We start from the raw sequence: 13169 nt of genomic DNA, 5'->3' as shown, positions 1-13169 counted from the left end.
TGAGCCACCACTGCAGCCCCTGTTCTACAGATTTTTAACCTTTATTTCTGCCTCTCTCTTGATATAATCTCCTTCATTGCCTTTATTTCTTATATATGTGATTTTCTAAAAGTCATCTGTTTGTAAAAAGTAACACATACTATTAAGGATGCAAACGACACTGTTTGCTATAAAATGAAACCAAAGCCTTGCTTAGGAACTTGATTTCAAAACCCAGGTCAAATAAAACTTTAAGTCACTACTAGAGGTCTGTGAGAGAATCAGTACACTTGGGACCACAGTGCCAGAGGAATATTATTTATGCTGTTTTGAAATATGCATAACATATGAAATGCCACTTAACTGTGTTTTGCAGCAATTATTTTTATAACCTTCAACCCACAGTCTACATACACTCTGAGAAGTGATGTAAGGGGAAAATTATATGACAATAAAGATTCTCAAATGGTAAGTTAGAGGAATTCACACACTGTCTTTGCTAGGTGGAGTCCAGCAGTCTTGCCAAGGAGCCATTTCTGATCTGTCAAGAGTGAAACACAGGTCTAGAAAATTGGTATTGCATGTGCTTGAGCTAATAAAGGAAAAGATTCCGACATGGTAGATTTAGAAAGTTGAGTTTCTTAGTTTCAATTCTGTCTTGGGAGTCAGTGTATGAGAAACATAGGTTGAACCTAGATTAAGGCCTTACCTTTTAAAAAATGGGTTTTTTTTTTGAGATTATAATTACCTAATTTCCCCCTTGTCCTTCCTTCCTCCAAACCCTCTCATATACTGAATTCCAATTGTTCTTTTCCATGTATACCCTTGCTTCCTTATTTCCCATAGGTCAGCAATGTTTGCCTGCAAGAGACTTAGTGAGCTATAGCTTCTCTAAGTCAACCCCTCACCTTAGCTCTGTAGCACAAAAGCAGCTCTAGATAATATGAAAATTATTGGGCATGGCTGTGTAGCAATAAAGCTTCATTTATAGACAATGAAATTTGAATGTCATATCATTTTCTTGTAGCAGGAAATATTATTCTACTTTTCTCCCAACCAGTAAAAATTATAATGCTTATTTTTAACTCAAGGGAATGGGCATAATTCGGCCCATGGATCACATGGATGGGAGATTGTCAACTACCATCTTGTGTTTAGGTACACGAGTATCTATTTACAAGCCTCTATCTTCTCGGAGGCTGTTACTGCATAGGAGAACGACTACAACCATCACTTGGTAGGCAAAATGAGGACTTACCTGGGATAAATTAAATTGGGGCAAAAGCAACTTTTCTAATTTCCATGTTATAGTTGGAGACTGTTATGTGCAGATGGGTTCTTTACCATGAATGGAGAGGCTCTTTTGAAGATATTAGATGATTCAGTTGGTTCTTATAAAGGTTCCTTTTGCACAGTGTTGAACTAAGAAACAGACTGAGGGCTTTGTAAAGTGAATACACCAGTTGCAAGGGTTATTTATATATCTACCAATATTTTTATTTATTTTTCATATTTTGCTGTGTAGCCCTGGCTGTTCCTGGAACTCTGTAGACCAGGCTGGCCTCGAACTCACAGAGACCTGCCTACAATGGCTGTTTAAATAATCGCTTGCAGAAGATCTTCTTGTATTAGAAAAGTCATGTCATACACAAGGTAAAATGGTATCAATTAAATGAGAGTGTAAATTGGGGAGAAAAGCAATTCTTGCTTGCCCCAGAGGCAAGATAGTAAGAGAGATAATGATGTGGAAGCTTGATGGGAGGGAAATGGCTCTCTTGAAAAAAGGCATTCTTTCTTTGCTACCTGTGTATTATATGAATGCAAAGACACTAAATAACCTCAAATGACTCAGCCTGATTTTGATGGATTGGTGGCCCAACATTACCATGAACACACCAAAATTTATTAAGCACAAAGTCACTCTAACATTACACTGTTATGATGGAGTCTCCAACATAGCATGTGGAACATGTTAATTAATTTTATATAGTTTTAATCAATCCTTGGGTATATATTATTGTTATATTTAATAACGGCAGGGTGTTGGTTCCTAACTTCTCAGTGCATACAATCTGAGCACCAATCGTTTGAACAGATTTTATAATTTCTTGGTCCAAGATGACAAATTTGTCCATACAATGAAAGCCAGAAACAACAGACACATTGGCACACATAAGACCAGAGGAGAGTACAAATCTAATAAGTTTTTATTGAGGTCTGCTTTGTGTTCACCATTGCTCAGACCCTGTGAGAGAATACAAACAATTTCAGAGACTGGGCTCCCATTTCACAGGGTGAGCATTCAGCTGGAATTTTCCCTTACTCCACAGTGAGAGAATAATGGAAGCAAGTTTCTGTCAGGCATGCTCTGGGTTCATGGAGTTTCCTGTGCTAGCTGTGTCCTGTTAGAGAGATGTTGTTCAAGCAGTTTGAAAGAGAAAAAGGTCATGTTATCTACCTGATGTCCGACTTCTTTCTCCTTTGAAGCTGTACCTCCAAAGAAGGGACAGTCCATTTCAAGTATAACTGTCTACAGATCCCTACAGTATTTGAAGTGAATTAATGCAGAAGCCACAGAGCGTGATGCCACACTTGGAGTCAAGTGAACAGCGAGCACCATTCTCAACCTCAGCAGTCCCACCAGTTCACAGGCCAGATGCCAACACCTCCTCCCAAGATACATCACTTCATCTTCTAACTCCAGTTGCCCGACAGTATCTCCCTGGATGGACTGTGAGGCCAAAGGCACATTTCCCTCTTTTACTCTAAGATAAACATCCCTATTAATAAACAGAAGAGATGTCAAGTCCTAAGGTAGAAATAAATACTGAAAGCAATGTCAGTGAAGATGTCCACTCAAGTCTGATGCTCTTTGGACAACTTTTACTGAACAGATCATAGTTTTGATGGCTAAGGACATGGATATAATCTCATATTTTGGGTACTATGAAGTTAGCATTTGCATACAGTAAAATGACGAGTGCTTTTCTAGAATGAAGTCTGAGCATCATCACTGTTTTGGAATCCTGCGTTACTTTCTCCTTTGCCAATGTCCACGGAGTCATAAGGATTCTCTTCTCTTTTTGTTTCATTTTTCCTGTCGAATAAAACAAAGCCACCTTAATAAAGTGATGTTAGAAAGACACTTACACTGACCCAACGGATGACTATCAAAAAGTCTGATGGTCCCCTGTGCTAAGGATGCTGAGTTGTAGAAACTTTCATAAGCTGGTGCTATGTTTATACATACATTCTGCCCCTATGAGAACAGTTCAGAAGTTTGGATTAAAATTAAAAGTTCATGTTGATCTCAACCTTTCAACCTTTCAAGTTGAGCAGCCTTTCACCTGCTGGGATTTATCTTGCACAAACATTAGCATGCACAGGAAATTGTCTATTTGAAATCAATGCATTTTTTTAAAAATAGACACAAACATTTGGTAACCATGGGAGAGGTCATTGCTATAAAATAGGAACGTACCCGGCAAAAGAAGTGCTTTACACAGCCAATCTGAAAGAATCTCTAAAATATATTGCTTGGGAAATTTTTTTAAAATCTCAAAATATCTCTAAAACATACTAGGTGGTAAATAATATGTGGCCCATAGTTCCTATATATTAAAAACTAATAACTTTGGTTAAAACAAAACTCAGGAAAAAAAAGGAACTCTATGACTCCCTTGTATTTTTGAGAATTTTAATCACATTGACTTCACTGCCTAGAAAGTGTTTTGTGCCCATCTGTGTATGTGTGCACATGTGCATGTGTGTAAGTGTGTATGCTCCATCACCCGTGTGGAGATCAGACAACCTCCGGCACTGATTCTCAACACCCACTGTGAATGAGATGGGATCCGTTTGTTGTCTCTGCTGTGTACACCAGGCTAAGTGGCCAAGTGACCTACAAACTTCTGGGGATTTTCCCGCCTCGGACTCCCATCTCCCTGGAAGAGTTCTGGGATTACAGATGCTTGCATCCTGTATCTGGTTTCTATATTGGCTATGTGGATTCAAACTCAGGTCCTCATACCTGTGTGGCAGTGATTTTACCCATCTCCACAGCATTGCTTTTTCAAATGAAGTTATTCAGTAGAATTGAGAGCTCTCTATAGTAAAGAAAATTAAATAAAATAGACTAATTTGTGTAAAGATTCAACTGAGGGCTGGAGAGATAGCTCAGTGGTTAAGAGCACTGACTGCTCTTCCAGACGTCCTGAGTTCAATTCCCAGCAACCACATGTTGGCTCACACCCATCTGTAGTGGAATCTGATGCCCTCTTCTGGTGTGTCTGAAGACACACACAGTGTGCTCCCATATATAAAATAAATATTTGTTTTAAAAGATTCAACTGAGAGTATGTTTAAACAACTGGAAACATGCATATAATGTTGTCAGGTGATACAAAATACTAACTTATTTGATAAATCCAACAAGAGTCAATACTTTCTCAAGTCAGGAACTAGAAGTCAGGTCTCTGGTGATTAAAACCCTCAATCAACTCAGCTCTAGAACAAATTAGAGAGTGCCTGGCCATGAGCTCAAATGATAAATTTGAGTTTCCCAAAGAGGAATAAACGTAACTGAAGAGTAGTAGTTTGGGTGACATTATGCTTCATGCTCCATGACAGCCAGTCCTCTGTGGATGAAGCAAGACTCATCGGTTAGAACAATGCTTTACTGAGTTTGCAGTCAGAATGTGACACTGTGGAGAGAATGCATTTGACTACAGCATTCCAATAAACCTCAGGCTAGACATCTAATATGTGAGCTTGCTAGGGTGGCAAAGTACTGCTAACATCTGCTAAGTTTCTAAAGGATATATTAGAATATTTAGGTAGACGAGTGTACAAATAAGTAATTGTCCTGTGTGTATAGAGTGCTATTTGCTGAAATTTTTCCAATTCATGCATTCTAAAAAGACAGATACATCTAGGAAAGGACACTTACTTCTTTCGACCTTTGATCCCAGTGACGATCAGGATAACAATGCCAACCACTACCATTCCCATCACGACACCAAAAATAATCAGCCATATGGTGACAGGAGGCTCGTAAGGTGGCTTAAGTGTTGGGTAGATCCCCAGAAACTCCAGGCTGTTATCATTCAGACCAAAAATATCATTGATACGGCCCCGAGACATCCTATTTGCAAAAGAGAATGTAGTAAAGGGGATGCTTAGATCAAATAAAATTCTGCACCGTTATTTTCTCCTTATATCCGGGTTCCCAAAGGGAATCTTGTCATAAGAATGTACAACAGAACTTTGTGCAATGGCGCATGCCTGTAAAGCCAGTGTTTTAGAATAAGGACTACACGAATTTGAGGTCAACCAGGTCTGCATAGCGAGATCCAGGACAGCCAGGGGAACATAGCAAGCCAGTCTTTTTCAAAGCCACAAAAATATACACCTAAAATAACAATAAAATTGAAGTAGATTGGGTCAACGAAGACATATAAAGATTTGACAGTGACATTTCTTTCATACCTGGTAACCCGAATTAGGTTTATCAACAGCCTCATTTGAAGTTTGAGTTAAAAATGTATAAAGGGGTTGAGGGAAGGAGGCCTAGAGAGATGACTCAGCGGTTAAGAGTTTTTGCATGGCTCTTCCAGAGGACCTGGGCTTGGGCAGCTCACAAAAGTGCCTGTAACTCCAGCCCCAGGGGATGCAAAGCCCTCTTCTTATTGCCTCCCAGGCACTGCTCACATGCACTACACATACAAACATGTAGGCTCACACACTAAAACGTTAAGAGAATAAAGTTATCATACAAATGAATAGGTTTCATTATAAAAAGAAAATTTTAGAATGGACAAATAGCTTAGTATTTATCATATATAGGTTCTGCATTTTAAAGGTAAAGGTAGCATGTTCCGAAAGAATTTCTCGGCCTTCAGCGTACATCTAAAGTAAGTACAGACAGCCAAGCAGTGGCGGTGCAGGCCTTTAATCCCAACATTCAGGAGGCAGAGGCAGATAGATCTCTGTAAGTCTGAGGCCAGCCTGGTCTACAGAGTGAGTTGTAGGACAGCCAAGGCTACACAGAGAAACCCTGTCTCAAAAAAAATGAATTGTTTTTTTCTAAATGACCTTACAGCAAACAGCGGAAAAGCATAATTGACTAAGCCCTCTTTATAAATGAATCTTATCCTTTACTCAAATCACTGAAGGAGCTGTCCAAGTAAAAGGAACTGACATTTGAAAGCAGCATCGCAGCTGAACATGAGGAAGAGACCTCTGCATTTCTCAAGCACTAAGATGATAAGTAGGTGAAGTTGACAGACTAGGAAGGATGAAGATGATTTACAACAAAAACAATATAATGGAGGGACATTTTGGTTCATAGACTAAAGTGTCTAGCGCCACAGCTTCCTATTGAAGGGTGTAGCTCAGGTGACAAGGTCAGATTCCATCAGAGAGGACAAATAGCCACACAGAATTAGCCACAAGCTCTGGCAACCTCAAGAGTTTCTCAAGTCATTTTACAAGAGTCATTTCCTGAAGAAAAAAAAAAAGTCTGAGATTCCCAGTAGCTTATACCTTGGAATCCAGGAAAAGACGGCACTTTTATGACAATCTCAGCCAGCATTTTGTCTAAGACTGATATTACCCTTTTTGGAGGAGGAGAATGAATCTTTGGGCACAATTCACACACCTCAATCAGGCCAAATTTTCTAGGCACACCCTATTCAGCAGCTCTGCAATCTGGTCTGAAGGGTAAATAGAATTCCTGGTATAGCACAATATCGCCATCTAGTGAGCTGTCAGGTACAGGAAATTCATTAAGCCTCCTTCCTCCAACCCCCTCCTTTTTAAGTGAGAAAGAGAACCGTCCATCTTCCATTCCTACTATCTTGTTTAAAAGAGCCGAGGAAGTCTGAACAGGTTATTTCTTATGAGTGATCACTGCTCCATGGTAAATTCCTCTCTTGGTGTAAAAAGAACCTAATATTTACCTTCCTTATTTCCTGCTTTGGGCGGTTCAATAACTCTTTCATAACGTCCCCGTAAAAATGGTGGCAGTGTGTGCCCATTTCTTGTCTGCACTTCAAGCATGCTAGTCAAGCTTCCTTTAACCAAAGATGATTTCCCTTGCTTTATCTGAGACCAATGTCGAACTAGAGAGGCTAGGGAATGGGTATCACCAGAAAGACCTCTTGGCCAGTGACTAGTGAGAAGTGGTCAAACTCTGACCTCCCTCAGTTCTCTGCTGAGACATTTCAGGTGCACATTCTGCCATATGCCAGAGTTGTCTGACAGGACTGCCTAGCAGAGACTCTAGCTGCTGACGATGATAGCTTGTTTGAGATCTTGGAATCTGTCACCATCCACCAGGTCTTTGTTTTCTGTCCACAGTTTCGGTAGGAAAAAGTCCACGCTTCTCAGCACGGCCTCCCAAATCAAGTGCTTATGCTGAAACCGTTGTCTAAAGGCCTCCACGCAGGCAGTCCCCAATGAAAAGCAGTTTCCTGCTGTTGAATTGTAATAGAATTAAAATCCAAGTTTGTGCAGCCCAAGAGAGGGTTCTGCCAGTAAAATGCCCGCTGTCCAAGCATGAGGACCTGAGTTTTGATGCCCAGCACACGTATAAAAAAGCTGGGTGTCGTAGCACCTAGCACGTCTCCCCTCCAATGCTGCAAGTTGGGGGAGATGGGCAGATCCCAGAAGTTCACTTGCCAGCCCAGCTGAATTGATTAGCATTGGGTTTAGTAAGACACCATGTCTCTAAAAACAAGGTGGTGATGAATCAAAAAAGACAGCTATGTCAACCTCTGGCTTCTACAGGTATAACCATGTCGCAGGTACACACCCATACGCAAATCCATACATATACCACACATACCACTCATCACCTCAGCCACAAGAATAACCCATGTTTTGAGATGAGGTAAAAGACATAAATGACTTTGGACAATGTCCAGCACACAAAAATATTGCAGGGAATGTAAGCTATTGGGGCATTAGCTAACCCCTTCATCTTTATATGGTTTGTTTGAAAGTAAAATGTCACCTGATGGCCTCTTCAACTTCACTTCTGGGAATGATGTCAGACACATTTTTGGGTGAAGTGACGAAGAAGTTGAAGGAGACTCTTGGTTTCAAATCACTCACCCATACGTCTGCCTCCCTGTGGGGGGAAAACAAAAGAAACATTTTTCTTCTTTCCTAATGAGAGAACACAGTAAAGAAAGGAAGTACTCCCCCTGCCAGTGGAATGGAGAGTAAAACAAAGTTCCTGAATGAGGAGACACAGGATAGGGAAAACAGTAGAAGGATAGAATTGACTAAAAGTCTTTACACTATCCAAAGCACAAAGAATCAATTGCCTAAGAGTTGTAGTAGCCCACGTCCCAGGCATGGTGATGCATGCTTTAATTCCAGCACTGAGGAGACAAAGCTACAAATCAAACTCCAGGACAGCCAGGGCTGTTACAAGAGAAATTCTGTCTTAAAAACAGAACCAGTGCGAGCAAGAGAGAGAGAGAGAGAGAGAGAGAGAGAGAGAGAGAGAGATCACCTTTTGATATCGTTTTTTCCCCAACTACCACATAAAACCTACATCTGTTCAATTCTTTATAATGTCAACCTAAAACACTAAGAGAATCAAGAATGCTAGGCAGTGGCGGCACATGTCTTTAATCCCAGCACTCAGGAGGCAGAGGCAGAGAGATGTCTATGAGTTCAAGGCCAGCCTGGTTCATAGAGTAAGTTCCAGAATAACCAGCAATACACAGAGAAACCCTGTCTCAACAAATGAGAGGGGGGGGAAGGGAGTCATTGATGATCTAGGAATATGAGAGCATGGTGGACAGTAATGTTTCAGTGTCATAGTCAGAGATAGAATGTTAACATTCTCTGCCTTGACTCTATCCAGCAAGTGTTGTGTAGCATCTACAGATACAGGTAAAAGTAGGGATCACTACCCAGTGTGACAAAGCAATGCTCACATAGCTCCTGGAGTGATCCTAGTAAAAACTAAGGTAGATCATGTGGAGATCTATAGTCTTTGAATAACTACTTGACCGTCTCAAAGGCCTACGTCTTGAGGCCACAATGAACTTTCTGTGCTCACTTTTACCCACCTATCCCGCCCTAACACTGTCCTGACCCCCATCATCTATTTGCCCTCTAGTAGGTGCTTTCCCACCCACAATGGCCTTGCTGTTCCTTTGGCATGCAATGGCTATTACCTCATTGGACTTTGTGCCTGTTGCTGCCCTGCCTGAACACTTTCTCCCATTGTCCGCACTGTTGACTTTTCTGCTTCTCTCCCTACTTCTTAATGTTAGTGGTGTCCTTTCTAATTGCTAACTCACTTAAAGTTAAACATTCCCCCAGCCTCATTCCTCTTTCTGTCCTATTGTGTGTTTTCCTCTATAGCAAACATTTATCTCTCTCTCTCTCTCTCTCTCTCTCTCACTCTCTCTCTCTCTCTCTCCCTACTTTACTTCTAATGGTGGGATGAGAGTGTATGGAGGGAGAGACAAAGAGAGACGGACAGAGAGATACAGAGACAGAGAGACAGAGAGATAGATAAATAGAGACAGAGAGAAAGAGAGAGATGTTTAATAACAAAAATGTTGATGCCATCTACAAGTTAAACCGCAAACATCTTAAAAGGAAGGGACCCAAATTCCAGGATGCCAAATAAAATTCTAGACTATGCTTATGCCAACAACCCTAGTTTAGATCAGTAGATCCCAAATAAACAAGACAACAATAGAAAAAGAGGTACAAGGCAGCAGCCTCTGCCCCCCAGACCCCATGGGAGACAGACCTCCTGGTCCACCCTGAGGCTGCAGAGCCCACCAACACTGCTCACCCCTGCCCACATCCCTGGCCTCCAAGAGGAAACTGTATAAGGCCTCTGGGCTCCCCGTGGAGAAGGGCCCAGGAGCCGCAGGAGCCCTGCCTGAGACACCGCCCGAACCTGAAGGAAACAGACGAGGATAAACAGTTCTCTGCACCCAAATCCCCGTGGGAGGGAGAGAGCTAAACCTTCAGAGAGCAGACACGCCTGCGAAACCAGAAGAGACTGCTCTCTGCACACATTACTGATTCCAGAGGAAAACACCAAACCCATCTGGAACCCTGGTGCATGGAGGCTCCCGGAAAGGGCAGCGCAGATCTTCTTGGTTGCTGCCGCCGCAGAGAGCCCGTGGGCAGCACCCTGCGAGCGAACTTGAGCCTCTGGACCACAGGTAAGATCAACTTTTCTGCTGCAAGTGACCTGCCTGGTGAACTCAAGACACAGGCCCACAGGAACAGCTGAAGACCTGTAGAGAGGAAAAACTACAGGCCCGAAAGCAGAACACTCTGTCCCCATAACTGGCTGAAAGAGAGGAAAACAGGTCTACAGCACTCCTGACACACAGGCCTATAGGACAGTCTAGCCACTGTCAGAAATAGCAGAACAAAGTAACACTAGAGATAATCTGATGGCGAGAGGCAAGCGCAGGAACCCAAGCAACAGAAACCAAGACTACATGGCACCATCGGAGCCCAATTCTCCCATCAAAACAAACATGGAATATCCAAACACACCAGAAAAGCAAGATCTAGTTTCAAGAAAAAGAGGTACAAGAGTAGGAGGAAGAAGAAGGGTTCAGTGGGAGTCCCATGAGAGCACTACAAAATGCAGTATGCAGTATATAAATTTATGAAATCATCATTCAAAAAATATAGAAACTAAAGTCTTCTTGAATAGACTCCTTGATTTGATTTGAAGAAAGTTTAAGCATGTCTCCTCAGGCTCTAGAGTAGTGAAGCAGAGAGTTATGTATAGAACCTATCAAATTGCCTAGTCCTGAAATGACTTGACAAGTCTGGAACAAGGTGATACCCATGGGGGGATCCCCCCTTCTCAAGAAAGAAGGGGAGGGAGGAGTCGGGGAAAACCTGTGTGACAGGATACTTGGAGGAGAGGGGCTGATATTGGGGTGTAAAGTGAATAAATTAATAAATAATAATAATAATCACCATCACCGTCACTACCACCACCACCACTATCATCATCATCACCATCACCACCACCACCACCACCACCAACATCATCATCGTCGTCATCATCTAGCAAATCAACTTACCCAAAAGGAACTGTCTGGTTCTTTTCCCTTGAAAAATACTCTCTCATGGCATAGGCAACAGATGATCGGAATAGGTACATTTCGTTGTCGGTCCATTCATACTGCAAATTAAGAGGAAAGACAACACTCAATGGGGGGCATAGAACAGAGGGAAATGGGAAAGTCCTCATCACTATTCCAAGGATTCTGGCCATCAAGTCTTTGCCCTCCAATGTGAGCAGGCATCAGCATTTGGTGGTTGGAATGGATTAAATTGATTATTAACTTTATATGAAAAGTTTCTGATTTTGACAATCTAGGATAAGAACCAAGAATTTGCATATCTACTACCCCATGCGGTGCTAGTGCTGCTGGTCAGGCAACCATCCCTGCTTCAGGAACCAAGGGGTCCATCGGTCCTTTCACTTTGGTTTACATGGATTGAAATACGAACCCTGAGGATAGATTTATAGATAGGAGACAACCCAAAGCTGCATGGTTTGCATGGACTGTCTGTATTTTGTAGGCAGCTCACCCTAGCTTTTACTGTTTCCATAGAAGTTCTCAGGTATTTGAACCATACATGGACGTGCATGTTGCACTACCACCATCATTAGAGGTAAAGGCATTCGCTATTTCTTCCAGTGGATGGCAGTAGAGATCAATAAATGACAAAGGAGTTTCCTTTCTCCTTTCCCTTTCTGAGAAAAAGCAATACTAAAGCTTAGGAATACACTGTTTTCACTCAAGCTTGGTTTTGCCCATATGTAAAATATAGGGTTTTTAATAACAATAGTCATATATAAATGTTGTTCCTAGTAATTTTCTGGCTAGGACTTCCATATTCTAAAACACTGAAAAGCTAAATTCTTAAGATGATGCTATAGTTCCAGTTGATGTCTAACCCTAAAATGACTTGAGTTGGGCAGACACTCTGGCCCTGATGCACATGGGCACAGAAAGTACATCTCATCAATGATCAACTTTGTCACACCATCAAATTTGCCTGGAAAGGGAACATGGATGCAAATGCCAGACAAGAGACTCGAGAAGTTTCCTGATCTACCAGGAGTAATCTCAATGTGTTAAGCCAAAGAAGAGCTAATCAAAGTATAATGAAGATAATGACGAAGATAAACATTCTTGTGAGCCTGCAGTGCACATTAAGAAATGCGAATTTGAACTTGGAGTTGAGAAGCAATGGACTTGTGTTTCTATAATTGCTGTCGGATAGCCTGCACTTCTCTAATGAGAGACAGAAAAGGAGTGGATCCTGATGGGAGGGGTAGCGGGAGAACAGTGAGGAGAAACTCTAATCAGAATATAATGTATGAGAAAAGACTATTGTCAATAAGAGGGGGAAATTGCTTTCTTGTATTTTCACTTTGAAATGCTTGTGTTATGTATATTGGTATCTTATTTATCTATAAAATATAGCAAAATTTGTCAAGTCTTGGGAACTATTTAACTTTTCAGGAAATGGAGAGGTAGTAACTGAGTCTTTGGATCTATACACTGACACGTCACTCTTCTGTAGCACATTGGACTGTTTTATCTGATTGTCCCAGGGTTCCAGAACACACCCAAGCTGTTCATCCAATCTCCCCGAGGCAACATGTCCTCTCCCCTTTCCTAATCAAAGCTGCCATTGAAAAGGAGACTATTTGGAAAGAGAAAGAGAAAAAGTGAAGGTGGGGTGGGGAAGAGAGTACATGAAGGGACGAATTATCATCAAAGTAAATTATGTAAATGTATGAAAATCTCCCAATGAATCCCACTTTGAACAATTATTACATACTAATAAAATTGTCTTTCTTAAAGGCTTGTGCTTTCCAGGGCTAGATCAAGTGAGATAGATGTTCGGGGGAGAATGGTAACTAAATCTATAAATAATAAGATTTTCTATTAAATATTTTGTTACTGGGGGAGGGGATGGGCCAGGAAAACTGGGAAAGGGAATAACATTTGAAATGCAAATAAAGGAATATATCCAATAAAAAATAAAATAAATAAAATGAAAAATTATATTTTGTTACACAAAAGTGTACAAATCTTTAAGTCAATGATTCTCAAATGTGCCTGTACTTAGAACTTCTGGGAAAATTTAAAACTCCTTACATT

The 13169-nt window shown here is 41.2% G+C and overlaps 1 protein-coding gene across 1 annotated transcript in view; it reads right to left on the bottom strand.

Annotated features, from left to right (window-relative positions):
• Nucleotides 1-2163: 2163 nt before the first annotated feature.
• Nucleotides 2164-13169, bottom strand: part of Ace2 (angiotensin I converting enzyme 2) — a 45804-nt gene continuing 34798 nt past the window's right edge. Inside the window, exons 14-17 of the mRNA XM_032890254.1 lie at nucleotides 11070-11170; nucleotides 7994-8110; nucleotides 4928-5122; nucleotides 2164-3076 (exon numbers count right to left, since the gene is read on the bottom strand). Coding sequence (XP_032746145.1) covers nucleotides 2968-3076; nucleotides 4928-5122; nucleotides 7994-8110; nucleotides 11070-11170 — 522 coding nt within the window. The 3' untranslated portion in view covers nucleotides 2164-2967. The remainder of the gene's footprint in view (nucleotides 3077-4927; nucleotides 5123-7993; nucleotides 8111-11069; nucleotides 11171-13169) is intronic.

This window comes from Rattus rattus, chromosome X, assembly GCF_011064425.1.
Source record: "Rattus rattus isolate New Zealand chromosome X, Rrattus_CSIRO_v1, whole genome shotgun sequence".
Taxonomy (NCBI): domain Eukaryota; kingdom Metazoa; phylum Chordata; class Mammalia; order Rodentia; family Muridae; genus Rattus; species Rattus rattus.
Note: the sequence above shows the minus strand (reverse complement) of the source record. Positions and strands in the feature narration are given on the sequence as shown.